We start from the raw sequence: 27,445 nt of genomic DNA, 5'->3' as shown, positions 1-27,445 counted from the left end.
TCAGCATTCTAAGGATTGTGGGAGCTCCTTTGTATTAAATACAGAAACAACTCCAAAAAAATTACTCCATCTGCTCTGGAGAGGCTAAATGATGCATCAATAGTTTTCTTACTTTGACAGGTCGCCAATCCATAACATTTTGATCAACACTGTACTATTACGATTATAAAACACATTTATTTAGAGGCAATTAAACACTTTTTCTTTCTGCTCTGTATTAACAATAAAGATGGAATAAGATTGGCATCTGATGGAGTGGCTACATGAAGCGTTGTTGTTTTCACGGCTCAACAATTCTGGAAAGTTGGATGCAATCCCTCCAAAGAAGGTGTGCACGACTTGGTCACCGGGGAGCAGTATAATAGGGTCATGTAGAGACAAACAAAGAAGAGTTGTGCAACTACTGTAAGTGACTCAGTAAGTTGTAGTAATATTAGTCGTTTTTCACTGAGGATAAAAAAAAATGTATGCCTGTTAGTATTGTTATATTATCTGTCAACGGGTGTTTTTGCACCAATTGTGTTCAAATATCTGTTGTTTGAAACGTTATAACACTGCCACATAGATGCTATTCGTTAGTCCATTTGGGGTTTCCCATTATGTGTTATCATTCAGCTAGCAGACTTTAAGGCAACTTTATTGTTTTAAGAACATGTGTAATTATTTTTGATTCAGGTTTAGTTTGACAGTAATCATCAACTGGCAGTGGCATTAAACAGCTTGGTGGCTCTATTTTGAAGAAATGTTCACTACCTGCCAAACTGCTGCTAGTTGTGAAGTGCGTTGAGCTGAGTTTACCGCCACCATACAGCGCTTGTATCACAAATTTCTGCTCACAAATATTATCAGAAATCGCCCGAACAACGGCTCGCATTTTGAAATTCTCAAGGAACCACTGTATAAGACTACTTTGGTCATCTAGGCTCACATATCCTAATATTTGTAAGAAGAATGCCTTGTCTTCACATTGTGTCCATGTAGCTTTGACCCTGGTTACCTCTATCAACTTGGAGTTGGCTCACCTTCAATAGAATTCTTGGTTTTGACAGGACCCCCATCTAGGTGAGTGCCTTACAAATCCTGCGTGAGAACACAAAGGCAGATTCCTGTACGCCTTGTACAATAAAGACATGTTTCTGGCGTCCTTAGCGCCCGCCGTGGAAATATTTGACTTGGCTCGACGAGGCCCCCGGTGAAACAAATTGAATGTCACTCAGGAATTCCGTGTGAATTAAGTTGAGGGGGTGTTATTGCTCTCGTTTTTATGACGTTATATTCCACATCTACGGTCTTGCCAAGACTTTGCCCGACCATCCTCATGGAGGAGGAATGCAAGCGACCATTAGATTGGCAGTGTTGTTGTTTTCTTTTATTATATTTGTCAGTCAGCATTGACACATGGTGGAGGCGGCTCCCAGGAGGCACCAAGCCAAGGCAATCATTCCACTGACTATGTTGACAAATCAATCCGTTTTTGAAAAAAATCCTTTTATTTTTTTTGCTGTCAATCCGTGACACCCAATCACATAGCTGCTTGAGTGCAACAGCGGGAATATGGGTTAGTGGGGCACAGTGTTCGCTTATGAAAGATATCTCTTTCACAATCTCTTACTGTAAAGTCTGCTGGCCTACATTTCTATTCAATAAGCACTCCAGATGGCAACTTTATTCTCACACATCTTTCTCAACATGGTATCGCTGTGAAAAGGCTGTATTGTGGTGGGTGAATGCCTTCTTTTCACATTAAAACCCAAACAATTGTAGAGAAAATAAAATAAACTTCTCCAGTAATAAATAACATCTTAAAAGTCATTTGATGAATGTACTAGGTATTAAGGAGAATAGTGTTTCTGTCATTGCCATGGTAACCCTACATGTCCTAACTTTTATTGAGTTACATTATTGATGGAGCAATAAGGACACAAAGCGTATTGTGAAGTTTGAGGTTATTACAACAAAGCAGCAGTATACTAGTTATAAAACTTGCTGTGTATTGCATATAACTGATGTTGAATTGTGTCTTTAACGTTAAAGCAACAATAGAACAAAAGGCAACATTCAAATCAATGATGACTTCACTGGGTTGTATATGGAGAATAGCATTAACATGGTGACCCCACATCATGTTTTTTTTTTGTTTTTGTTTTTTTAAATCAACCTGTCCTGTTCAGTTTTTAATTATTCTGATGTTTAATGAAAATGCAGTCAGACAGAAAAGGCTTTTGGGGGACAGACAGAGAGACACAATGGACAAGGGTTAAAGGGGTGTGAACCACAGCAAAACAATAGTTAGTCTAGATATTTGACCACAAGTAACGTTACAACAGTTACCCATCCATCCATCCATCCATTTTCTACCGCTTATCCGGGTCGGGTAGCGGGGGCAGTAGCTTTAGCAGGAATGCCCAGACTTCCCTCTCCCCAGCCACTTCATCCAGCTCTTCCGAGGGGATCCCGAGGCGTTCCCAGGCCAGCCGAAGGATGTAGTCTCTCCAGTGTGTCCTGGGTCGTCCCCGGGGTCTCCTCCCTGTGGGACGAGCCCGGAACACCTCACCAGGGAGGCGTCTGGGAGGCATCTGAATCAGATGCCCCAGCCACCTCATCTGGCTCCTCTCGATGTGGAGAAGCAGCGGCTCTACTATGAGATCCTACCGGATGACCGAGCTTCTCACCCTATCTCATTTCTCATTTCGGCCGCTTGTATCCGAGATCTTGTTCTTTCGGTCACGACCCACAGCTCGTGACCATAGGTGAGGGTAGGAACGTAGATCGACCAGTAAATTGAGAGCTTCGCTTTTCGGCTTAGCTCCTTCTTTACCACAATGGATCGATACAAAGTCCGCATCTCCACAGACGCTGCACCGATCCGACTGTCGATCTTCCGTTTCATTCTTCCCTCACTCGTGAACAAGACCCCAAGATACTTGAACTCCTCCACTTGGGGCAGGATCTCATCCCCGACCTGGAGAGGGCATGCCACCCTTTTCCGACTGAGGACCATGGTCTCAGATTTGGAGGTGCTGATTCTCATCCCAGCCGTTTCACACTCGGCTGAGAACTGCTCCAGTGAGAGTTGGAGTTCACGGCTTGATGAAGCCAACAGAACCACATCATCTTCGAAAAGCAGAGATGCAATACTGAGGCCACCAAACCGGACCCCCTCTATGCCTTGGCTGCGCCGAGAAATTCTGTCCATAAAAGTTATGAACAGAATGGGTGACAAAGGGCAGCCTTGGCGGAGTCCAACCCTCACCAGGAACAAGTCCGACTTACTGCCGGATATGCGGACCAAACTCTGACTCCGGTCGTACAGCAACTGAACAGCCCGTATCAGGGGGTTCGGTACCCCATACTCCCGAAGCACCCTCCACAGGACTCCCCGAGGGACACAGTCAAACGCCTTCTCCAAGTCCACAAATCACATTTGGATTGGTTGGGCGAACTCCCATGCACCCTCGAGGACCCTGCCGAGGGAAAACCACACTGCTCCTCCTGAATCTGAGATTCGACTTCTCGACGGACCCTCCTTTCCAGCACCCCTGAATAGACTTTACCAGGGAGGCTGAGAAGTGTGATCCCCCTGTAGTTGGAACACACCCTCCGGTCCCCCTTCTAAAAAAGGGGGACCACCACCCCAGTCTGCCAATCCAGAGGCACTGTCCCCGATGTCCACGCGATGTTGCAGAGGCGTGTCAACCAGGACAGCCCCACAACATCCAGAGCCTTTCGGAACTCCGGGCGAATCTCATCCACCCCTGGGGCCCTGCCACCGAGGAGCTTTTTAACTACCTCGGTGACCTCAAACCCAGAGATAGGAGAGCCCGCCTCAGAGAACCCACACTCTGCTTCCTCATGGGAAGGCGTGTCGGTGGAATTGAGGAGGTCTTCGAAGTATTCTCCCCACCGACTCACAATGTCCCGAGTCGAGGTCAGCAGCGCCCCATCCCCACTATACACAGTATTGGTGGTGCACTGCTTTCCTCTCCTGAGACGCCGGATGGTGGACCAGAATTTCCTCGAAGCCGTCCGGAAGTCTTTCTCCATGGCCTCACCGAACTCCTCCTATGCCCGAGTTTTTGCTTCAGCGACCACCAGAGCTGCATTCCGCTTGGCCGGTACCCATCAGATGCCTCAGGAGTCCCACAGGCCAAAAAGGCCCGATAGGACTCCCGTTCCTCCCAATCACGCCCTTCCAGGTCTCACTGCCATTGCCGACGTGAGCATTGAAGTCCCCCAGCAGAACGATGGAGTCCCCAGCGGGAGCGCTCTCCAGCACCCCCACCAAGGACTCCAAAAAGGGTGGGTACTCTGAATTGCTGTTTGGTGCATAGGCACAAACAACAGTCAGGACCCGTCCCCCCCACCCGAAGGCGGAGGGAGGCTACCCTCTCGTCCACCGGGGTGAACCCCAACGTACAGGCGCCAATAAGTATACCCACACCTGCTCAGCGCCTCTCACCGTGGGCAACTCCAGAGTGGAAGAGAGTCCAGCCCCTCTCGAGAGGACTGGTTCCAGAGCCCAAGCTGTGTGTGGAGGCGAGTCCGACTATATCTAGTCGGAACTTCTTGACCTCACACACCAGCTCGGGCTCCTTCCCTGCCAGAGAGGTGATATTCCACGTCCCTAAAGCCAGCTTCTGTAGCCAGGGATTGGATCGCCAAGGTCCCCACCTTCGGCCACCGCCCAGCTCACACTGCACCCGACCCCAATGGCTCAGTCAGCTAATCCCCCACCAACCCACCTAACGACCAGTATACGGCACAGTTTTGTCTGGAAAATTTCGCTGTCTCTCGTGGTGTCAGAGCATGTCAGCCAACTTTTCTGCTCGATCACTCGTCATCTAACTCTTAATGCTTTATAATATTGGTAGTGCTCTGTACTACATGTAAATTATGTTAATTTGCTTTCCAACACCAAAATCTCCTAGTTTTAGCGGTTATTAATATGATAGGCCAATCAGGACACGTCTCTTGTCATGTTGGTACTAGTTAAACTCTGAGCATTGGAGGTAGTTACTCAAAAATGGAAAATAAATTGGCGTTGTATTAAACATAATTGATGTTGAATTGCATCTCTTCAAGTGAAAGCAACAATAAAACAAAATGGCACATTTAAAAGAACATCTTAAGTCATTTGACAACTGCACTGGGTTGTAATAAGGAGAATAGCATTTCTGTAGTTGTCATGGCGACCCCAGGTCTCCTAACTCTTCAGGATTCATTATATTGGTCGAGCAGCCATGACACATATCATGTGGCAATAGATATGTGCGGCTCAAAATCTTTGAAAGTTTGAGTTAATTCTAAAGGCTTATGAAACCTGCCCTGTATTAAATATAATTTATGTTGATTTTCCTTCAGTTCAAGTTAAAGCAACCCCAAGATATCCTAGTTTTAGTGGTTTATAAAATGTTCAAGTGAGGACACATCTTATGTGATGTTCGTACTAGTTCCACTCTGAACATTTGAGGTAATTACTCAGAAAGGGGTTTCAATCCAGCTCGGTATTATATATAATTAATATTAAATTGCATCCTTTTAAGTTTAAACAGAAAAAAACACATATATCCCATTACAAATAATAACTTAAAAGACCACACTGGGTTGTAATAAGGTCATTGGCATTTCTATAGTGTCTATGGTAACCACAGATGTCCATCCATTTTCTATAATACTAAACCTCACTAGGGTCACGGGTGTGCTGGGCGAGAGGCTGGGAACACCCTGAACTGGTTGCCAGCCAATCGCAGGGCACATAGAAAGAGTTTAGAGTTTTCAATGAACCTACTATGCATGTTTTTGGGATGTGGGAGGAAGCCGGAATACCCGGAGAAAACCGGCCACCGTGCCGCCACACAGATGTCCTAACTTTTTAATGCTTTACACGGTTTTTGGACCAGCCAGGAATGGACTGGTCATGTCCCTTTGGCACTACTTACATGCAAATCAATAATCGCTGAACGTTTGAGGTAATAACTTCAAAATGGTTGTGCAACCTGCTCTGTATTACTTATAATTGATATTTGTCTTCATTTCAAGTTAAAGCAACTCGAGATGTCCAAGTTATTGATGGACCAACCATCAGTTGAGTGCGGATCAATAATCTCTGAGCGTTTGAGGTAATTACTTCAAAACCTGAAGTTAAAGGAGCAATAAAACAAAAACATCCCATTAAAAATAACAGCTTAAAAGTCATTTGACGACTACACTCTTTTAGAATCAGGAGAATGGCATTTCTGTAGTTGCTATGGCAATCTCAATCCCCTACTTTTAGTGCTTTATAATATTAGTGGACCAGCCAGGACACATCTCTTGTCGTGCAAGCACGAGCCAACAGAGTTACAGCCTTCTCCAAAAGTATTGCAACAGCGAGGCCAATTCCTTTATTGTTGCTGGATACTGAAAACATTTGGATTAGACATCAAACGATAAACGTGAAATAAACAGTTACGATTTTATTTCCAGGAACAGTGGAACTTTGTTCGATAGATAGATAGATAGATAGATAGATAGATAGATAGATAGATAGATAGATAGATAGATAGATAGATAGATAGATAGATAGATAGATAGATAGATAGATAGATAGATTGAACAAAATCCAAATATTTTACATCAGCTGCAAAAATAAAGGAATGGCCTCCCTGTTCCAGTACTTTTTTGCAAGGAGTGTAAATCGTCAACAATTATTTTCCATTTAATGCAACACTGCTGTTAAGTTTTGTTATGGTAGGGGGAGCCCAGGGGCAAAAATAACATTTCCCGCAGTTTGGTTTGAATGTATCTTTGTTCCACCGAGGACCTTGTGTCCTGCGGCTATGTGACATTTAGAGTTCCTGGCAGCTGGTACGTGTAGCATGTCTTCATGGCCTGGTTACGCTGCGTGGATTGTCAGGTCACTGGTAAGAAAAAAATAGTCAAAGCAACCTCTGAGCTGTGACTTGCTGTTAAAAAAAGGGCCTCATGACTAACAATGAGGATTTGAATCCTCTGTGTATTTTGATTACCAGCTTTCTACTCCGTGTCCTTCCAAAATCACATTCTCCAAAGCTTATATATAGTCAGTGGGTGGTTCCAGGAACCCAAGGGGGTTCCCCCTCCCATGTTTTCCCGAGCTTCATGCATGCACGCACGCCCGCACACTTTTGTTTACTGATACTCTTGCACAGGCCTAGGGTTTCCCGAAATGAAATAACAATGAAAGACATGCATTTGAATTTCATGCAATGCTCTGATAACAAAAGACATGTTTGTACCACGTGAGGAAGTAAATGGTCACCATTGAAAAGGTGCGGTAATAGTCACCCCGTTGACTCTGACTCGCTTTTTCAGTGAAATGTTGTTGCAGCATGCAAAATAATAATAAAGCAATATTTGCACAATCTCAGTTTGTGTGACTTCACCGAGACCTCACTGTAATTATGCCACATGGAATTAAACATTCATTTTATTACATGTGGTGCTTATTGTGATGCATGTGATGCTTATTATATTCCATCATGTGCTGAATATAGACAAATAATGAGAGTAATTAACGCACACAAATGTCACTTGAGAACATATCTTTTACATTATTCTCTGGCTTTCTCCCACATTCCAAAAACATGTATGAAGACTAAATTGTCTGTATGTCTCAATGGTTCAGATCTCCTGATCTGATGAAGGTGTGCAAATACACACAAATAAACAGCCTGCACAAAAATACACAACCCCACAGAGAAACACAAGCCCACATATAATACAAGTCTTGTATTTCTGATACACGCTTATTTACATTTGCAAACGTGTAATACGTTGTTATGTCACTAATTAATGTCCCTTGGCTGTGAACCATCCTATAAATGTGTGCACGTCACGGCAAGGTATTAAACTCACAAACACATGAGTTCACAATATCAACACAAATAGGAACGAGCAGAACTCATGCTCGCATGAATGCTTGTTTGCACCCTTGCTAAGCGATGGCTTTTTCCCTTTTGCCCAGGCATTATCACAGCATGGATGAGTTCAGCCACTACGACCTGTTGGAGTTCGGCTCAGGTTTAAAAGTGGCTGAAGGACACAAGGCCAGTTTCTGTCTGGAGGACACCACGTGCGACTTCGGACACCTGAAGCGTTATGCGTGCACCTCACATACTCAGGTAATGCACCACTTCAGCATAATTAAAATTTTAATTAGACTTTACACCGATTTTATCGGGCTGATTGGTATTGGCCGATATTTAGCATTTTATGCTGATCGGCTGATCAGTTTTAATGTCATAATTCTCGATCCGATCAATGACATCATTGATCGTCTCCGCAAAAGACATTTACTCCACGTCGCCGCGTGCACACTATATTGTAATCCAAAACTAGTTTATTTTTAGCCTGGTTGCGTGTCTTTTGACATAATATTGGAAATATCTGATGGCCAATAAAGTTATTTAAAAAAAAAAAAAAACATGTCGGCGGTGTGGAACAGACAACACGTCTGAGACGGACAAAACGTAATGCCCGGATCAGACTATAAGACAAATTTGCTCTTTCACAATTGCACTGTCAGACTACTGCAATAAAATCTTGTATTCCGATACCACCGCATCCCGTTTTTTACGATCATTGGGCTTTATCTTGTCAACTCAAATGCGACCGGATACACTCGTTACCGTGGCGACGACAACAAGAGTGGAGCGCGGCAACTGTATTATAAAAACCAAATGGAGAAAAACATATGCTCAGGACAGGAGAGGCTCACGAGCAGGCAATAAAACGTTATGTAGCCTTGTAAGCTACTGCTAGCACTGACGGTTGTACGTAAACATGCCGCCGTTCTGTCGAATCATGCTCTAATGTTTCAGTGTGGGTGAAATAATTTACTTAAAAATAAAGTAATTTAATTTCAGTAAGTTAGCACCCATTATTTCTGTCATGTAATGTTGGTTTGACCTGACTGATTAGAATTTCACGATCTGACGAGAGCAGTGATTTCCAACACCTTTATGGAGCCAAGGAACATATTTTACAATTGAAAAATCTCACGGCACACCACCAAACAAAAATTTTACAAAAAGTGGATATATTAATTACTGTATTTACTTCCTGCCATCTAATAGAAGACCATTCATTTGTGTCTGTCACTATGCCTCACTGGCATAAATAGAGGAAGAAAGATATCCATTATTTATTGTAAATATAATTTTTTGAGCAATTAAGGACACAAGTATATACAGTAAATGAACATTGCATTTAAATAGACACATTCCTCCATCTTGCGATCGGATCAGTGATCGGTTATCGTTTTTTTAAAACTCGCTGATCGGCCCCTAGTTTTAATACAGTATGCAGTGAACTGCAAAGAATTGATGTCTCCTTAAAACAGGTTTGTAATTGACGAAAGATGCCAAAGATGACGGCAAAGCACACAAAACTTAGACTCATATACCATTTGGTCTGTGGTCTGCACACAAGCATCAACACCACATATCTAACGTACAAAATCATCAACCAATGTTACATAGCCTACATGACTGTACTGAGTAGTTCAGTTATTTAAAAGAAACAAACGACCTTCACTAGGCTCATAAATAGTATTAGCTAGCACACTAGCCAAAATCATACGGTTAATATGTGCACAGCCCCAAACGGTACCAGCCATTAAACTCACTTTTCTCGCATTAAACTCAGATTTAAGAACAATAATAAATATCAGCAAAATAGACTATACCGACTATTAGTAGCTGCATTGTGAAAGAAGCAAAAACAATATTTTCTGTTTCACTTTGACTGCATTCAAGCATTGTTGACGAAACTGGACAGCTCATACGCAGACCAAAAAACACCATCAATGAATTTGACCTAACAAAAACAACACCAATATTCCAATATATTATATAAGATGGTTCCAAAGTAATACTGTTATTGCTTCGGTCTGATCACAAAAACAGGCAATAAGGCGAGTTTTTCAGCAAATGACAGAGGAAAAGTTCACAAAAAAATCTGGCGAATATTCGGTTGTACTGTATATATGAATACACTTTACACTGTAACGTGATGTTAACTGTTAATAAACTAGAGAACAAACTACAAGTAACATAAACACACATGAATCATGTTTTGTCAATCATTATTTTTCATAAATATTAAGGATTAACGTCCTTATTACGGCAACAGTTCAACATTGCATGGCATACTGCATGCTGGGAACCTTCACAATTTTGCTGCTTACAAACTTCACCTAGCATTTTGCACATCCACTAATTTATTGTGTTATCACAGAAAATATTTGTGGCATTTTTTTTTTTACGGTAATTAACATAAATGTTTTTTAAAAGTAGTAGGAACACTGTTTATAGTGTGTGATGTCAACCAAAATCCCCTGATGCAGTGGAAATTACCTTGAATTACGGTGTAATTACTTTAAAATATTTTACTGAATGTTATGTGGGAAATTACTGAAGAATTTAACAGTGTAAGGCACGACCAATCAACAAATTGTAATACGAATCTATTTCCATCATAAAAGAACCCAAGAAACCTATAATAATAATAATACATTGAGAATGAAGTAGTTATGTTACTTCTTTTTTTAAGTAATTTGTTTTTTTCCTCATAATTAAAAAATATTCCTCCTTTTTCTTGTAATAATGTACAACTATTGCTTCATTAATGATGCAACAGGAATAAAATCATAACAAGCAAGAAAAATGTTGTTTCTCTTAGTTGTTAAATTTACAACTTTTGCTCATAATTTATGTTTTTTCGATGTAACATGACTACTTATTGTTTTAATATTACAGTATAGCTCTTTGTACTGTGGAAATTAAGTTGTAATTTAGTGAGAAAATGTAAAATTGGAATATCATGAGACTATCCATATGAATTACTTTTATGCATCTGTTTGGTCAGGGTCTTAGCCCAGGCTGCTATGATACTTACAATGCTGATATTGATTGTCAATGGATCGACATCACAGAGATCCAGCCTGGAAACTACATACTAAAGGTACAAACTGAGTGGGACTCTGCTGGGGTTTTTTTTTTTTTAAATGTCTAACAATATTAGTATGGAGACTGTACTGTAACTCTCAACTCTCTTTTTGTTTTCAGCTCAAAGTCAACCCCAAATTCCTGGTGATGGAATCAGATTTTACCAACAATGTGGTCAAGTGTAACATCCACTACACAGGACGCTTTGTTACGACAACCAAATGCCATCTCGCGCAGTAAGTCAAAATGATCAGTGCAGTAATTGTTAGCAATTCATAAAATCTCTGGGACAAGTTTGTCTTTGAAGAATCCCTGAAAATAGCTACTGCAATATCTATTGGGAGTTAGAGTATTTGGGCTCAGAATAACAACAACAAAGAAATAAGCACAAGAAGAGAGCCAGTCAATTAATGGACTTTCTTTTTTCCCCCTGAATTAGATCTTCACAGATTGTGCAGGTGTACCTAATGTTTTGTCCCACGAGTGAGGAGTGTAAATTAGCTTTCATGTCATGTCACCTTCCACTGGAGCACAGTATAGAAATGGCACTTTTTATAATGGCTCTGTGGAGAGCATTAAAGTGTATCGAAACACTTATGACTTATTAGTGGACTTAATGGCTTCCCCGACCAAACTATTTGATGATTTAACAAATTATGTTCTCATTGTTCAATTAAGATTAATAGGCTCTGAAACTTTTTACATTTTTTCCCCCTCGAACAAAAGATGCAGGGTTGATGAACTTTTCTCGAGCTCGATTAGCAGTACGGAAGACTTAGAAGTTAAAGTTTGAAGAATGCTCACAAAGCATTTCCTGTTTTTGATGAAAGAAAAGTGCAAGTAATGGCTCACTTTGTATGGAAATTAATCGAAAATGACAGAAGCAGATGTGTAGAGCGTGACCTCCATTTATAAAAAAGGACACAGTTTGTTTATGCAAAAGCATCTATTTAAAACACATTCACTGCCATTGACGGCTTTAGAAGTCCAATATCCATGTTAACTGGGAAGGCTGGCAGTGAATGATGGCGCCTACCAGTGTGGCCGCCTCGGTAACGCGCTCTCTAGTATTGTTTTTGTTTTTGTGTTTTTCGTCCGTCTTTGGAGACCTTACACGACTCGCTTACACAAGGGGTGACCTGCTAACCATCAAGGAGGCTACTCCGGACTTTCTGTCACCAACTTTCGCAAATCCGCTCAGTTTTTTCCCCGAGTTACTCACTGGAGCGGTGTCCGCGGTTTTCGCCGCATGGAGACGGAAGCGGCGCCACAGAGGGAAACGAGCCGGCATTCAGGTGAAACTCTGCAAGAGAGGACACAGATTGGCGTTCCCGTCGATCCACCTCTCGAATGTACGTTCCCTACCCAACAAAATGGACGAGCTTCATCTTCTGTTAAAGACCAGTAAAGACTTCGGACGTTCCGCGGCCATGTGCTTCACGGAGACCTGGCTTTGCGACGCTGTACCCGATGGCGCCGTCATGCTTCCCGGCTTCAACATTCATCGAGCGGACCGCGACATGGAATCATCGGGGAAAACAAACGGCGGCGGGATATGCCTCCATATCAACGAAAAATGGTGTACGGACGTCACGGTGCTCAGCACACACTGCAGCCCGCATTTGGAGTCGCTATTCTTAAACTGTAAACCATTCTACTCGCCACGTGAGTTTGCATCGTTCATACTGGCTGGAGTCTATATTACGCCTGAAGCTAACACGAACGCCGCATTGCTAACGCTCGCCGAACAAGTCAACGAAATTGAAAAAAAACACCCGGACTCACCCCTCATTATTCTCGGGGACTTTAACAAAGCTAAACTCAACCACGAACTCCCTAAATACAAGCAGCACATCGACTGTCCTACCAGGGAAAATAATACTTTAGACCACTGCTACACTACAGTAAAAAAAGCATACCGTGCTATACCTCGTGCAGCCCTGGACTCGCCTGATCACTGCTTAATTCACTTGATACCGACGTACAGGCAAGAACTTAAATGCGCGAAGCCTACAGTGAAAACAGTGAAAAAGTGGACCAATGAAGCCAAGATGGAACTTCAAAGCTGTTTAGACTGCACAGACTGGAGTGTCTTTGAAGATTCAGCTGGCAGCCTGGATGAATATACGGACACTGTCACATCCAGGATGTGAGACGCATCTTCAAACAACAAAAGATTAACAAAGCGGCAGGCCCGGACCATGTGTCCCCAACCTGCCTCAAAGCATGTGTCCCCAACCTGCCAGCTCGCTCCAGTGTTCACTCAGATCTTCAATAGATCTCTGGAAATGTGCAAAGTTCAATCCTGTTTCAAACGCTCCACCATCATTCCATTCCCCAAGAAACCTGCAATCTCGGGTCTGAATGACTACAGGCCTGTCGCTTTGACATCTGTGGTCCTTTGAACGTCTCGTGCTGGACCACCTCAAGAGTGTCACAGGTCCCCTGCTGGACCCCCTGCAGTTTGCCTACCAAGCGAACACGTCTGTGGATGATGCAGTCAACATGGGACTGCACTTCATCCTAGAACACCTCGACAGTGCAGGGACCTACGCGAGGATCCTGTTCGTGGACTTCAGCTCACCGTTCAACACCATCATCCCTGAACTCCTTTCGTCCAAGCTTCTCCAGCTCAGCGTCTCACCTGCCATCTGCCAGTGGATTTACAGCTTCCTGACGGGCAAAACACAGAAGGTGAGGCTGGGGGAGGCCACCTCATCCACACGCAGCATCAGCACTGGGGCGCCCCAAGGTTATGTACTCTCTCCGCTGCTCTTCTCTCTCTACACGAACAACTGCACCTCAGCGCACCCGGCTGTCAAACTCCTGAAGTTTGCAGATGACACCACTGTCATCGGCCTCATCAAGGACGGTGACGAGTCCGCATATCGACAGGAAGTGGAGCGGCTGGAGCTGTGGTGCGGCCGACACAACCTGAAGCTGAACACGCTCAAGACTGTAGAGATGATCGTGGACTTCACGAGGCATCCTTTGCCACAGCTGCCCCTCACGTTGTCCAGCTGCCTTGTGTCAACCGTCGAGACCTTCAAGTTCCTGGGAATTACAATCTCTCAGGACCTGAAGTGGGCAACCAACATCAACTCCGTCCTCAAAAAGGCCCAGCAGAGGATGTACTTCCTGCGGCTTCTGAGAAAGCACGGCCTGCCACCGGAGCTGCTGAGACAGTTCTACACAGCGGTCATCGAATCAGTCCTGTGTTCTTCCATCACAGTCTGGTTTGGTGCTGCTACAAAAAAGGACAAACTCCGACTTCAACGGATAATCAAAACTGCTGAAAGGATTGTCGGTACCCCCCTACCCACCCTTGAGGACTTGCACGCTGCCAGAACTAAGACAAGGGTGTGCAAAATCCTCTCGGACCCTCCGCACCCCGGTCACCAGCTCTTCCAGCTCCTTCCCTGAGGTAGGCGCTACCGATCAATGCAAACTAGAACTAGTAGACATTCCAACAGCTTCTTCCCTCTTGCAATCAATTTCTTAAACAGCTAACCTATAATTCCATCACAACAAGCTGCAATTTTTTGACTTGAGTTCGTTGTCACATTTCTGTGGGGCCAATTATGTATTACTCGTGCACTCACTGTAGTTGTCTCGCCATGCTGCACTATTTGCATATACTGGCCACTCATGCCAGAGTAGCATCTGCTCCATTTGCACACTGATTGAGGAGTATCTGTAACATTTGCACAACCAACATTGTCCCAGATTATCGCACTACTCGTCACTTTAAACCACATACACTCCTTGAAGTCTCAGCACCCTTTGCACAATGGTCATTACACCGGACTATTGCAATATTAGTCATTCGAACTGCTCTAAGTGCTCGAGGACTCTGCATCTTTTTGCACAATTGTTTTTTGTCAATGTCTTGATGTCTCCAAAGTGTTCTGTAAATTGACTGTCTGTTGTACTAGAGCGGCTCCAACTACCGGAGACAAATTCCTTGTGTGTTTTGGACATACTTGGCAAATAAAGATGATTCTGATTCTGAATGAGTTAAATTGAGCCCATCTCTATTGTCATCATCATGTCTACATAAATTCACATCATGAATATTCATGTTACAAATTACCTATCAAAAAACATCCTCATTGTAAATGTAAAGTTCACGGGATGCCATTTTAAATGAGTAAACAAGTTTGATGTACTGCCAAAAGCATGTCACTCCTAATGATGGCCGCTGGCTAGAGGCTGAGCTGCACTGTATTTGTTTACGGAGTAGATGTGTGGCAAGAGTGTGGGCCAGCTAAACCTCTTGTCCCTTATGTTCCATATGGGAACTCAGGATGCCTCTGGACTGAAAAATTCAAATACATCTGTTACGTTACACACCTATTCAAAATCCCCAACTTTTTTCCTAAATTGTCATAGGATAATCCCTCAAATTTGGAAAATCAATTGATTTTAGATTGTATTGTTTATATTCCAACAGTATTTGCAAGACCCAAATCTCGAAGACATCTTATCGAGCTCAGTCTCTTTAACTTGTTTCTCAATTCTCAATACTGCTACGGAAAGGACTGGAAGTAAACTATTGAAAAACTGGGCTTTTTACTTTTTCATGTGTTTTTAGGGGTGTTTCTAGCTGTAAAGGTAAGATCATTTGGGTTTGCCAAGGAACCGTTCCGATCTGTAAATTTGAATCAGGCTTCTGTTTTCATTAAGGATTGAAAAACCAGAATGGGGATAGTTTCGTTCTCTATTTAAATAGTGTGACATTACAGTGGCACGATACCATATCTCCAGTGCTTGATATTAACTTTTTTTTGCTCACTCGCCACAGAGTTACTAGCCACTTAGCATTTGAACCAGCCACAATTTAATATAGTATGCAGGTTTTTCCCAACCGAAATACATTCGTCGATGGATGTAGGGGGGGGTGCTGATCGAACTTTTTCTCGATCGAAATATATTCATCAACGGGGTGGCGGGGGCGGGGGTGGCTAATGGGAGTGGCGTTGCTTCCCGCCACTGCTGAAATTCACCCTCCTTTGGCAGGTTGAAGGGTGGTAATGTCTCATTCTATTATTTCATTCCATGTCTCCATCAATTTGTTCCCCAAACATAAAAATACCGTGTGTTCTAATAGCGGATGTTCTCCACACTAACATTATACCCTGCTTTACATTACAGGTCTTGATCAGGCACTGGAAGCCCAAACCACCACACAAGAGTGAGCCTGACTGCTCTTCCATTGGAATGTGAATGGAACTTGTTGGCTCGCTGTAGTTGTTTGTTTGTCTTTGCTGTTTTAATTTCTTTTGCGCTGTCTCGGATTTTGGGGACCCCACGTGGCGAAGAAGTGGGATCCGCTTTTGGCACTGATTCAATTGGGTGGTGTGGGTTATTCTAAGACAGGGGTGGGCAACGTACAAACCGTAGACCATATATGTGCCCCCCCCAGGGTAGTAACTGTGATTGCCTCAGTTCATCAATGCCATGGTTTAAAAGCAAATATTACCATATTTCCTCAAGCAGTTGCCTCCACTCTAATTGATGATTCACCACATTTAATTGCTCCTAAAATAGTTACCGTAACGACTTCAGTTCATAGATGCTATTGTTCGCGCACATTACCGTATCTCAGCAAATAATGAACTCCACTTTTAATAGAGGTCTCATTTCTTTGCTGGGTGCCTCATCCTCAAAAGAAATAAGCACCTCTCATCCAGATAGTTACTGTAATTACTCCGGTTAGTAGGCGCTATTGTTCACTCATGTACAAGATGTGCCGAGAAAGTTCCAGGACTGATGTCACAAAAGACTACAAGTTTTCCCCTTTGAAGTAATCCCCCAGAAGTCTCACGCACTTTGCCAGCCTTTTCTTTCACACCTTCATGCCCTAGTGGAAGGATTCTTCCGAGATTCTCAATCGTCAAGGCCATTCTGATGTCATCCACCTCTTTTTAACGGGTCCCCTTGATGACTCCCTTAAGATTCATACGTTAAGCTTCATACGGAGCCAGGTCCGGTGAGTAGGGAGATTGGTCCAGCATGGCAAATTTCTTCTCTTCTCTTCTCCTCTCTTTTCTTCTCTTCTCTTCTCTTTGTGATTTGTGTTTGAGATTGATATCTTTTGTGAAATCAGTCCTGGAACTTGTGTGACACTTAGAGGAATTGATTAGTTACACAACTTATGCGTCTGTCTTGCTTCTTGTTTCACTGCATTGAGAAAATACGGTAAATCTCAGATGTATTACATTATCATCTCACAATCTCTTCATAAATAAAGCATACTAGCGTAGCGAGGTTTCAGCCATGTTTTTATTTTTTGTTTTGTTTTTTGACTCCGTAAAATCCAAGTGTAAATTCAACTTCTTCTTAGTCTAAGATTCAGCAACAACCCACATGTACGACAGCAACAGGGGTTTTAAATGACACTTTTAGATAAGAAAATCCACTACCCACTAAGTTAGGTATATTCGGCTTTGGGGTGAAATTTCAGGATGAACCCAAAATGCCTGATACCCTTTGCAGTTGAATTTAATTTGACCTCCGCTAATCTGTTGAATGCACATGTACAACTGTTCAATGTTTCAGCACTTTTTGCACAACTTGCTGTTCTCCAGGAGCTAAACGGCAAAATTCACATCAGATGTTTGATCCATGAGTCGGCCAAAATGTTTCCAAGGATGTCCACCACGTCTATGCCTTTCTGTGAGTCTTCCAGTCTCTGCATTTCTGTTGCAACCTGAATTTTGCTGTTTAGCTCCTTGTTAGAGAAGGTCAAATTAAGTTTAACTGTAAAGGTTAGAGTGCATTTAAGGTTTATTGTGAAATTTCACCCCAAAGCGGAATGTCAGGTTTTCTGAGTAGTGTACAGTTCCTTACCATCGCCAACTACTGGCCTGGCATGCACATTCCAATGTTTTAAAAAGAAGCTCAACCTCAAGGTGCTCTCTTGTAAACAAGGCTCATGATTATTGTATGTAAGCTGTATGTTTACACTGTCTTGTTCAACTTCCAACACTGGTCTGGTGGCACATATGGTCATCGATGCCTTTCTTTTTTTTTTAAAGAATGTATAAGCAAATATTCCACTGATGCATTACTGACTTAAACAATGGATAGGTTTTGAAATAGTTGTAACTATTGCTTTTGTTCAGTCCATGTGTTTTATGGGTTATCAGAATTTGTGTGTGATCTTGGGGGTTGAATAAAATACTACAAATCAATATTGTGATGCAGTGTGCCAGCTCCACCGACTTCTCCAACCGAGCCTCCCACAATCACTGGACACTTCATTAAGTACAACCGCACAATGTAATATTTGTAGTGACATTTTTTTAAACAGGTCCTGTAGTGAATCTCGTTGGATTGTGCTGGTGTGCCCCATGCCAATGAGAATCCGCCACAATAAAAATAAAAAATAAATACAATAAAATATGATTAAAAAGTCATAGTTTATCTTATAACTAAGACCTATCAGCAATATTGCAATTTTGCAGCATTTTGGCTTCATTCTCATCATATTGCAATTTTTTTCCACGTATTAAAACTTCATTTATATTATTATGTTGACATTAACACAACTTGGTTCTCTCTAAATGACTACTTTATTCTCATTATATTACGATAGCTTTTTTTCTCATAATATTTCAACCATAAAGTAGTAACATCACAATATTCTTTTCCCCGTAGTATGGTGACATTTTTCTTGTAAGACTGACTTTTTCTTGAAAAATATGAACGTGAACATTCACTCAACTTTGTATGGTCACTTTTTTGGAGCATTTTAGCTTTGTTCTCTTCATTTCATGACTTAGAACTAAATTCATATAATATTACACCTTATTCCGCATCATATTATAGCATTATTTTTGCAAGGTGATGACTTATCGTTGTCATTGAATTTGACTTATTATTCTTGCAGTTGGCAACATTTTCTTGAAAAAATAAAGATTTTGACATTCACTTGTTAAAGACATAGTTCTTGTCATAGGACAACTTCATTTCATAACATTGACTTTTTTCATATAATAATACGAATTTATTCTTGGTATTTTGATCAGTGAGGTCGGCTGACACATTGAAGTCAGAAGTTACCTGCAGTTATCACCAACTCGCTATATTTAAGCACATTGTTTTTTGCCACACCGGCCGAGTGACAATTCTCCAGTCACGCAAGGATCGCTCTGTCAATCCATGCGAGACCCTCATTGCGCCTCATTTAAAGCTAATGAATGAATTAGCCGCTTTGAATGGGGGCGCAAAAAGTGTGCTGTGTTTACGCCCACCAGCGCAGACAGCCCCATTTGTTACTTGCACCGTCTGTGCGCGTCTACAAGATTACAACAACCCGGTGTAACCCCACCCCTTGGATTTATGCTCGTCAGGAAAATAGAGCTTCGTTCAGTTCTTATTGTTGTACTAACTAATTTTTGAAGTATTTCAGTTTTATTCTTGTAACTTTACTCTTTTTTCCTCCTTCCTAAAATTACAACTTTATTCGATGCATTCAAAATAATGTATAACATGAAAAACTATGACTATTGCCTGAACTGAACTGGTCGCCAGCCAATCGCAGGGCACATATAAACAAACAACCATTCGCACACACATGTACACCTAAGGGAAATTTAGAGTCTTCAATCACCCTACCATGCATGTTTTTGGGATGTGGGAGGAAACCGGAGTGCCCGGAGAAAACCCACGCAGGCACGGGGAGAACATGCAAACTCCACACAGGCGGGGCCGGGATTTGAACCCCGGTCCTCAGAACTGTAAGGCAGATGTGCTAACCAGTCGTCCATTTTTTATTTATTTTTTCCTAGCTCATGAAGAAAGAACTTGTAAATGCTGTCATATATTGTACAATAAATACATTCGAATACAACAAGAATGTCCACACTTCAATGGACGTTGGTTCCACAGCATGTGCTGTTCACGTGTCACACCGAATACCTCAAAACTGCTTTTTATAGGAATTGTAAAACAAGCAAAACATAAATAAATAAAAAATATAAAGCAATGCATGAGTGTATCAATAAATAAAACAATGCATTAGAATTGACTTCAATAAATCACGGCATTCTTTCCCAATATTGTATGGCAATGTACATATGCTATGAAAACAATGCATGAAAAGCGTACATATTTTCCAAGGAATTAATAAATAATTATATATTTCATGAAACAATGAGCTTGAAGTGACAGATCTTGTAAAGTAAAGATAAGCTCACTGACACTGGAATACTGCATTTTATAAAGTAAAATGAAAAATGAATCGCTGAATTAATCAATAATCAATAAATAATACATTAAATTAAATTAATTAATTAGAAATGTGTTGCAAATGACTAATATGTAACGTTTACAAAAACAATGCATTAAACAAAATCATAGATCATTTTATATGAAAAAATTATTACATTAATGAAACAACATACTGCATGGAACTTTAATAAGTCACAGCATGTTTTCCTCATATTTTTACGGCAATCCCTAATATTATATAATATTACATGCATAAATAATATTGAATGCTGAATTAATGAATAATTAATTAACTAAATAAAAAATGCATTGCGAGTGACCTCCCAATAAAATACAGCATTTTGTATGGCAGCTCAGACTGTATCTGACTTTCCCAAAACCATATTAAAAGCAAAAAACAATGTCACATATTTGATACATTGTTATTATTATTGGACTGTTGAGTTAAACTATATTATTTTACATAATGTTGTTTTGTGTGTCCTAAATCGAATACCATTTCTTTGTTGTTGTTGTTTTCACAATTGAAGACTCTAAATTGCCTGTACGTGTGAATGTGAGTGCGAATGGCTGTTTGTTTTATGAGTGCCCTGCGATTGGCTGGCGACCAGTTCACGGTGTACCCCGCCTCTCGCCCGAAGATAGCTGGGATAGGCTCCAGCACGCCCGCGACCCTAGTGAGGAAAAGCGGTACAGAAAATGGATGATGGATGGTTTTTTTCATATTATACCCGATCATAAGTTCCACCTGTTCCTCAATGGCTCCGTCTCCTTTCTCTAATGGACCAATAAGATTCCTAGTACCCAGCCCCAACTTCTCAGCTCTTTCTTCCTTCCTACAACTTCCTTCTATCCATCCCTTTTTTATACCGCTCATCCTTATTAAGGTATACGTTGCACTGGAGTCCAGAACTTGTTCAGTGTAATATGTACTGTGTTCTATTTTATTGTTTTTCATGCTAAATGTTAGCGGCACGGTGGACGACTGGTTAGAGCGTCAGCCTCACAGTTCTGAGGACCCAGGTTCAATCCCCGGCCCCGCCTGTGTGGAGTTTGCATGTTCTCCCTGTGCCTGCGTGGCTTTTCTCTGGGCACTCCGGTTTCCTCCCACATCCCAGAACATGCATTAATTGGAGACTCTAAATTGCCCGTAGGTGTGACTGTGAGTGGGAATGGTTGTTTGTTTCTATGTGCCCTGCGATTGGCTGGCAACCAGTTTAGGGTGTACCCCGCCTCCTGCCCGATGACAGCTGGGATAGGCTCCAGAACGCCCGCGACCCTAGTGAGGAGAGGCGGCTCAGAAAATGGATGAATGGATGGATGGATGGATGCTAAATGTTTCTGGGGATTCAGCAATGTATTATTTATTGGATGAAAATAGTAATGTCCAATGGCCCTTCCTTGGATGTGTGGTTTGCCTGTTTTAATTTGCCACACTGCATCACTTTCCCAATTGCAGTAAAATATTTAAAGACCCTCTACAGCAAAAATAAATGTTTTGTAAATGACACACAGGGAAGAGTGTTGTTAAAAAGCTTGCTGAATTTGATCATTTAAAAATATTTAAAATGAGGCTTTAAAATGGTGAAAAATCAAGCCACTGTCTCCAATCTCAAATGACCACGCCCTGCTCAACTGTCAATCAAATACCACGACCTGAAAAATGTATGTTAGTTTGTCCAGCAATTTCCTAATGCCTACACATCCCGACATGTTTGAGCACCCAGAGCCACAATCCAATTCTGACAGAGGCATGGCAACAGGGTAGGCAAACTAGGCAATTGCCTAAGGCTCCGAACTGAAGAGGGCCCCAGAGACGGCTGACATTGGCTCATATCAATGACAAAACAACAGCACTGCTTTCAACACTGACACGACAACGTGTCGGGAATCCAGCCGCAGAGGGCCCTTTACAATCTGTTGCTGGCTGGTGGCCAAAAGGGGGCCCCAAGAGACATCTGATGATTGCTCCATATCAACGACACAACAGGAAACCCTCACTGCAGTGACATGTCAGGATTTGGGAATCTCCCTAATGAGGCCCTCGACGAGCAGTTGTCAAACACACCAAGAATAAAATGAAGCAAACTTATCGCTCAGGGTAGAGGGAATGTTTATCTTTTACAAGAGAATAGTAGTGATGTCAGTTTGTCCCAGCCCCACCAATCATCCGAAAAGTTTACTGCACATTATTACCTAACATTTGTTAAACAGCAGTCCAAACTTATTGAGACATAACAATATATGCTTTCCATAGCATTTTCTTTTTTGTCCTGTTTATACAATTTAAAAAGTGCCGAACCAAAGTTCACTTTCAGTTTTGGTAGTTATGTGTTATTCGTGTTATATGTCCATTATTTAATACATTATATCTTTGCTCCCCCATGGTCCTGTTTTTTGTGTTTTGTTTTGTTTTGTTTTGTTTTGTTTTGTTTTAGAGGGGTCTCCATGGTCGTTCTTGTCTGGGTCCTCCAGTCTATGTCCAAAACTGACCAACCTGATTATCAACCTCATTGCTGTCAGTCTGCAACCAAATGGTAATTTTTTCCTTCCCATTCATAAATTAGCAATATGTATTAGTCGAGCACAACCTAACGCTGGCCACTTAAAGCTGGGCTATTGATAAACATAGAAGGCATATTTTGTACTTAATCAGTCAGTTTTCTCAAGTTCTTACAGTATATAGTAGTGGACAGGGGACTCACGCCGGTCGGCCATTTACGTCACTGGGCAGCTATTTTAGCCGCACACAAAAAATCAGGTGAAAAACATTTTAACGCTGTATCTCCATTATTCAGTACTAACAGTTATTCAGTCTTTTCATGTTTCAGCAATTATATTCATCCATCCATCCATCCATCCATTTTCTGAGCCGCTTATCCTCACTCGGGTCGCGGGCGTACTGGAGCCTATCCCAGCTGTCATCGGGCAGGAGGCAGGGTACACCCTGAACTGGTTGCCAGCCAATCGCAGGGCACATACAAACAAACAACCATTCACACTCACATTCACACCTACGGGCAATTTAGAGTCTCCAATTAATGCATGTTTTTGGGATGTGGGAGGAAACCGGAGTGCCCGGAGAAAACCCACGCAGGCACGGGGAGAACATGCAAACTCCACACAGGCGGGGCCGGGGATTGAACCCGGGTCCTCAGAACTGTGAGGCTGACGCTCTAACCAGTCGTCCACCGTGCCACCAATTATATTCAAACATGTATAATGTATTTGGAAACAAATCTCTGAATTAAATTCACAGGGTCTTCAAGGGATATATGAAATATAAGGGAAAACTGAATTTTTAATTGCTTGTACACAAATAGTTGAGTCTCTAGAGGAGTGTTGCCCCACTTATATTGAGTCAAGGCACATATTTCACAGAAAATTCTCATAGGACACCCCCCCAAACAAAAATGGCATGAAAAGTATTTACTGTATACTAAAATAATGATGAGCTTGTCTCAATTTACACACAAATTGACTAACTCAGTGTTAAATCTGGAAATCAGAGACAGCCAAACAGCGATCGCAAAGCATTCACTTGCTGTTGACTGACCAAGGGAAACCTTCATAGCCTCTGTTCACAATGCTCAAGCTTCACCCCAGTCGACCTGGCAACGAAAGCCGGTCTTTTCATTGGCCTAGCAGGACGATGAACGGACGACGTTCTTTGGCGACGGGCATGTCACTGACGGCGCAAACTGACTGGGAACAGTTCAGGGTGTACCCAGCATCTCGCCCAGAGTTAGCTGAGATAGGCGCCAGCACACCCGCGACCCTCATGAGGATAATCGGTATGGAAAATGGATGGATTGATGAAATAAAAACTATTATTTATGAACTACATGTAATGTACCATTGTATATCTATCACTAGCCAACCCGATTGACTCCGGGCTCCTGACATCTCTCACTTGGCCACGCATCAACACGTAAATGTACTGCAGTGTGTGTGGGGGTCATAGGTTTACAAGGTTGTATGTTAGAACAGCACCGTAGTCTATCACTGACCTATGCTAAAGGAGTAGTAAAGTCATAATTACTGTAAACATTTATGTGACTAACACTACTAGGCCATAAACATAAAACAAAGGAAAAACAGTAAGTAGTAATTGAACGTCCATTCTTGTGCTGCATGACGACATTGACATATTGACACCGCTGCGGGGACGCAAGCTAATTTGCAATACATATAGGACCTGTGCACCAATAATACAAACACAATGAACTAAATACTCTTCCCTAGCTTAATTAAAAGCATTGATGATTGTGATGTATCAACACATAAATCTAATATCCCTGGATGATTAAAGTCATTTTGTGTGAGAGATATATATTGTAACAGTAGTCCTATTTTTTGTAGAGAATGAAGGTGTCAAGTGGGGCAGATGGTAGTTATGTTTAATTGACGTCAGGATTATGAGGGTGTCCTTGGAAGGGGTCTCTTGACACAAAAAAAGTTTGAGAAGCCTCGAAGTGTCTTTGGTTAACCTTGCCATGCATGTTTTGGGAATGTGGGAGGAGTACCCGGTGAAAACCATGCAAAAATAAGTAAACTCTTACAGTAACTGTTAGGTCGGAGGTGAGATTCAAAATCTGAATTTCAGAACTGTTAGGGAGAGATATGCTAACCACTGGCTACCATGCCGTCACGACATAACATGGTGTTTTCAGTTTCCATGTAAAAGTCCATCCACATTGGATGAGTTGTACCAACTTCACCCAAATTCCTCCACCTGGTGGCAACAGGACTTCAGTTTTGAGGTGTCTTTCCCTAGGACAGATACCTGGATAAGAACCTCCTTCAGTGTCCTGCTGGAAGCGTCATATGCACTCACCAAAAACTTAATTTGATGCAAGGGTGCTGCCGTGCGTCCTGAAGAAGACTGTCCGACATACTGTATCTGCGTAGGTCAAAGAAAGGCTGTCTTTAGTAGTACAGTAAGTGTCACACATGTGGAATACCTCCTCATACCTTATGAAGTGGCCAATGAGTAGATGCAGATCAGCTGTGGGTTCAACAATATATTTCTCAATAGCTCTCCAAAATATGACTCCTCCATTGTTTCTGTACTTCAGGTTTACAGTATGTAAGGATTAATCCCCTGGATATTCACAGGTCATTATTCACAAATTTGCATTTTTTTTCTGTGAATCCACTCTGCAGCTATTTTCTGTTTTGGGTATTTTTCTGAAATGCCCTAAAATGCCACAAGATGGGGCCAAAGCCATGTCTAACAAGAAAGTAGTACATTGGTGCCAAGGAAATATGTTCAAGTGATCCTAGCTTCGTATGTCAGGGAGGAACTTAGTTTAGTCTGGGTGGTTAGCAGATGAGTCTTTGCCGCATGTGCATGTACACTCGCACTTCTGATGCAATCAAATAATCTGTAAACCATTTACTTTTAAGACTGATGTTGTAAACTGAGTTTGAAATAATAATAATAATAGTAATAAACTGTTTTGGGATCAGTTTGTAGTATATTCACGGTTTAAACTATTAATATCAGATTCAGATTGTAAATTAACTGTTTAAGAAGTTAATGACAAGAGGGAAGAAGCTGTTGGAGTGTCTGCTTGTTTTAGTTTGCATTTTTTGGTAGCGCCTACCTGAGGGAAGGAGCTGGAAGAGGTGGTGACCAGGATGAGGAGGGTCCAAGAGGATTTGGTATGTTCTTGTTTTAGTTCTGGCAGCTGCAAGTCAAGGGTGGGTAGTGGGGTACCGACAATCTTTCCAGCAGTTTTGATTGTCCGTTGCAGTCGGAGTTTGTCCTTTTTTGTAGCAGCACCAAACCAAACTGTGATGGAAGAACAAAGGACTGATTCGATGACTGCTGTGTAGAACTGCCTCAGCAGCTCCTGTGGCAGGCCGTGCTTCCTCAGAAGCCGCAGGAAGTACATCGGCAATTATAAACAATAACTTCCATTTCTTGCTATTTGCAGCAGGGCTCAGTCCTTATTACGATTACTATACTCCTCTGTGAGCCGATGTTGCCAAAAAGTCCACCTCAAGACTCAAGGGCCGCTTTTTGCATGTATACAGAGACCGAATGGCTTGGCACCAAGGCCGCAGATAATTCATCTTCTGGCTGCACGTGGCCCGGCTTCGCGACATAATTATGGGAATAATGACCCAAAAGGAGCGATTCCCATTACTGTGGGAATAAACTCATCCTTGCATGGTGGAAGTAGGAACTGCTGACTTTGTCCGCCTTGAGCCAGACAGTTGCTCGGCCTCAGAACAAAGACAACTTAATTTCCTCGTTTTCCGTCCTTTGCCAGTTTTATGAAGTATGTCCTCAAGTCGCCATAAATTCTATGAATTAAGCACTTCTCCTTCAAGGCAGCTCATGTGTATTTTGGGTACTGTATTTTGTATTTTAGTTTTTATCAAATTGGCCGGTGTTGCTTATATTTAGGGCCCATGCATTAGAATTCCTTGATTCTTTCTTGTTTCTGCCACAACATCATGTTTTTGAGTGTCCTTAACACAGTGTTTCCCGACCTTTATTGTGCCAAGGCACATATTTTACATTAAAAAATCACACGGCAGAAAATCAGTCAAAAAGTTTGAGTTAAATTGGTTTCGAAACCAAGCTCGTCACTCGTACAGCAAATAAATTTTCCAATAAAGTGAAACGATATTAATCCGTTCCCGGCCCACAAAAATCACTATACAGTGAAAGCTCCATGAAACAGACCCCGATTTAATGGCTATTGGAAGTAACGGACCGTTTGGCCAAAAATAGTTTCCAGTTGTCTCTGAAACCGGCGTTGACAAAGTCTGTTAGTTCTAGAATCGGCCACTTTTGTTTACCGGCGCCGTGGCACAATATAGGCAGAGACTGGGACACATGTATTTACAGATATACAATGAATAGATCCAGTCAACAGACATGCCTCTCTTGCCGATGTGGTGGCCATGTAGAATGTAGCAACATTTCCAGGAATTGTATTGATGTGCCGACCATGGTGGCAGGAGTTCTATCTATTGTCAAACAATGCTCTGCGCAGAGACAGCGCACATGGCTGCGGTGTTAACTTAAAGAAGAATACGACAGAAGACGTCTCTGGAGTCTGGAACATGCTATTTTTGGTACAGTAAAAAATTTTTTCCTCCATCTATCTGTTTGTCTGTGGCAACGCAATTGGAAATAGGAAGCACACTAATTCCTCGCGGCTCGTGAAAGCGACGCACCTTGACTCACCTATGAGTTTGCAACAATGTCACTATCAAGTACA

At 42.0% G+C, this 27,445-nt stretch overlaps 1 protein-coding gene across 1 annotated transcript in view; it reads left to right on the top strand.

Moving 5' to 3' along the window:
* The window catches only part of loxl1 (lysyl oxidase-like 1), a 29,979-nt gene extending 11,807 nt beyond the window's left edge, over window positions 1–18,172 (top strand). The window contains exons 4-7 of the mRNA XM_061701682.1: window positions 7,985–8,141; window positions 10,888–10,983; window positions 11,088–11,203; window positions 16,122–18,172. Coding sequence (XP_061557666.1) covers window positions 7,985–8,141; window positions 10,888–10,983; window positions 11,088–11,203; window positions 16,122–16,128 — 376 coding nt within the window. The 3' untranslated portion in view covers window positions 16,129–18,172. The remainder of the gene's footprint in view (window positions 1–7,984; window positions 8,142–10,887; window positions 10,984–11,087; window positions 11,204–16,121) is intronic.
* Window positions 18,173–27,445: the final 9,273 nt, after the last annotated feature.

Source organism: Phycodurus eques, chromosome 2 (assembly GCF_024500275.1).
Source record: "Phycodurus eques isolate BA_2022a chromosome 2, UOR_Pequ_1.1, whole genome shotgun sequence".
Taxonomy (NCBI): Eukaryota; Metazoa; Chordata; class Actinopteri; order Syngnathiformes; family Syngnathidae; genus Phycodurus; species Phycodurus eques.
The sequence above is the reverse complement of the archived record's forward strand: the minus strand, read 5'-3'. Positions and strand labels throughout refer to the sequence as shown.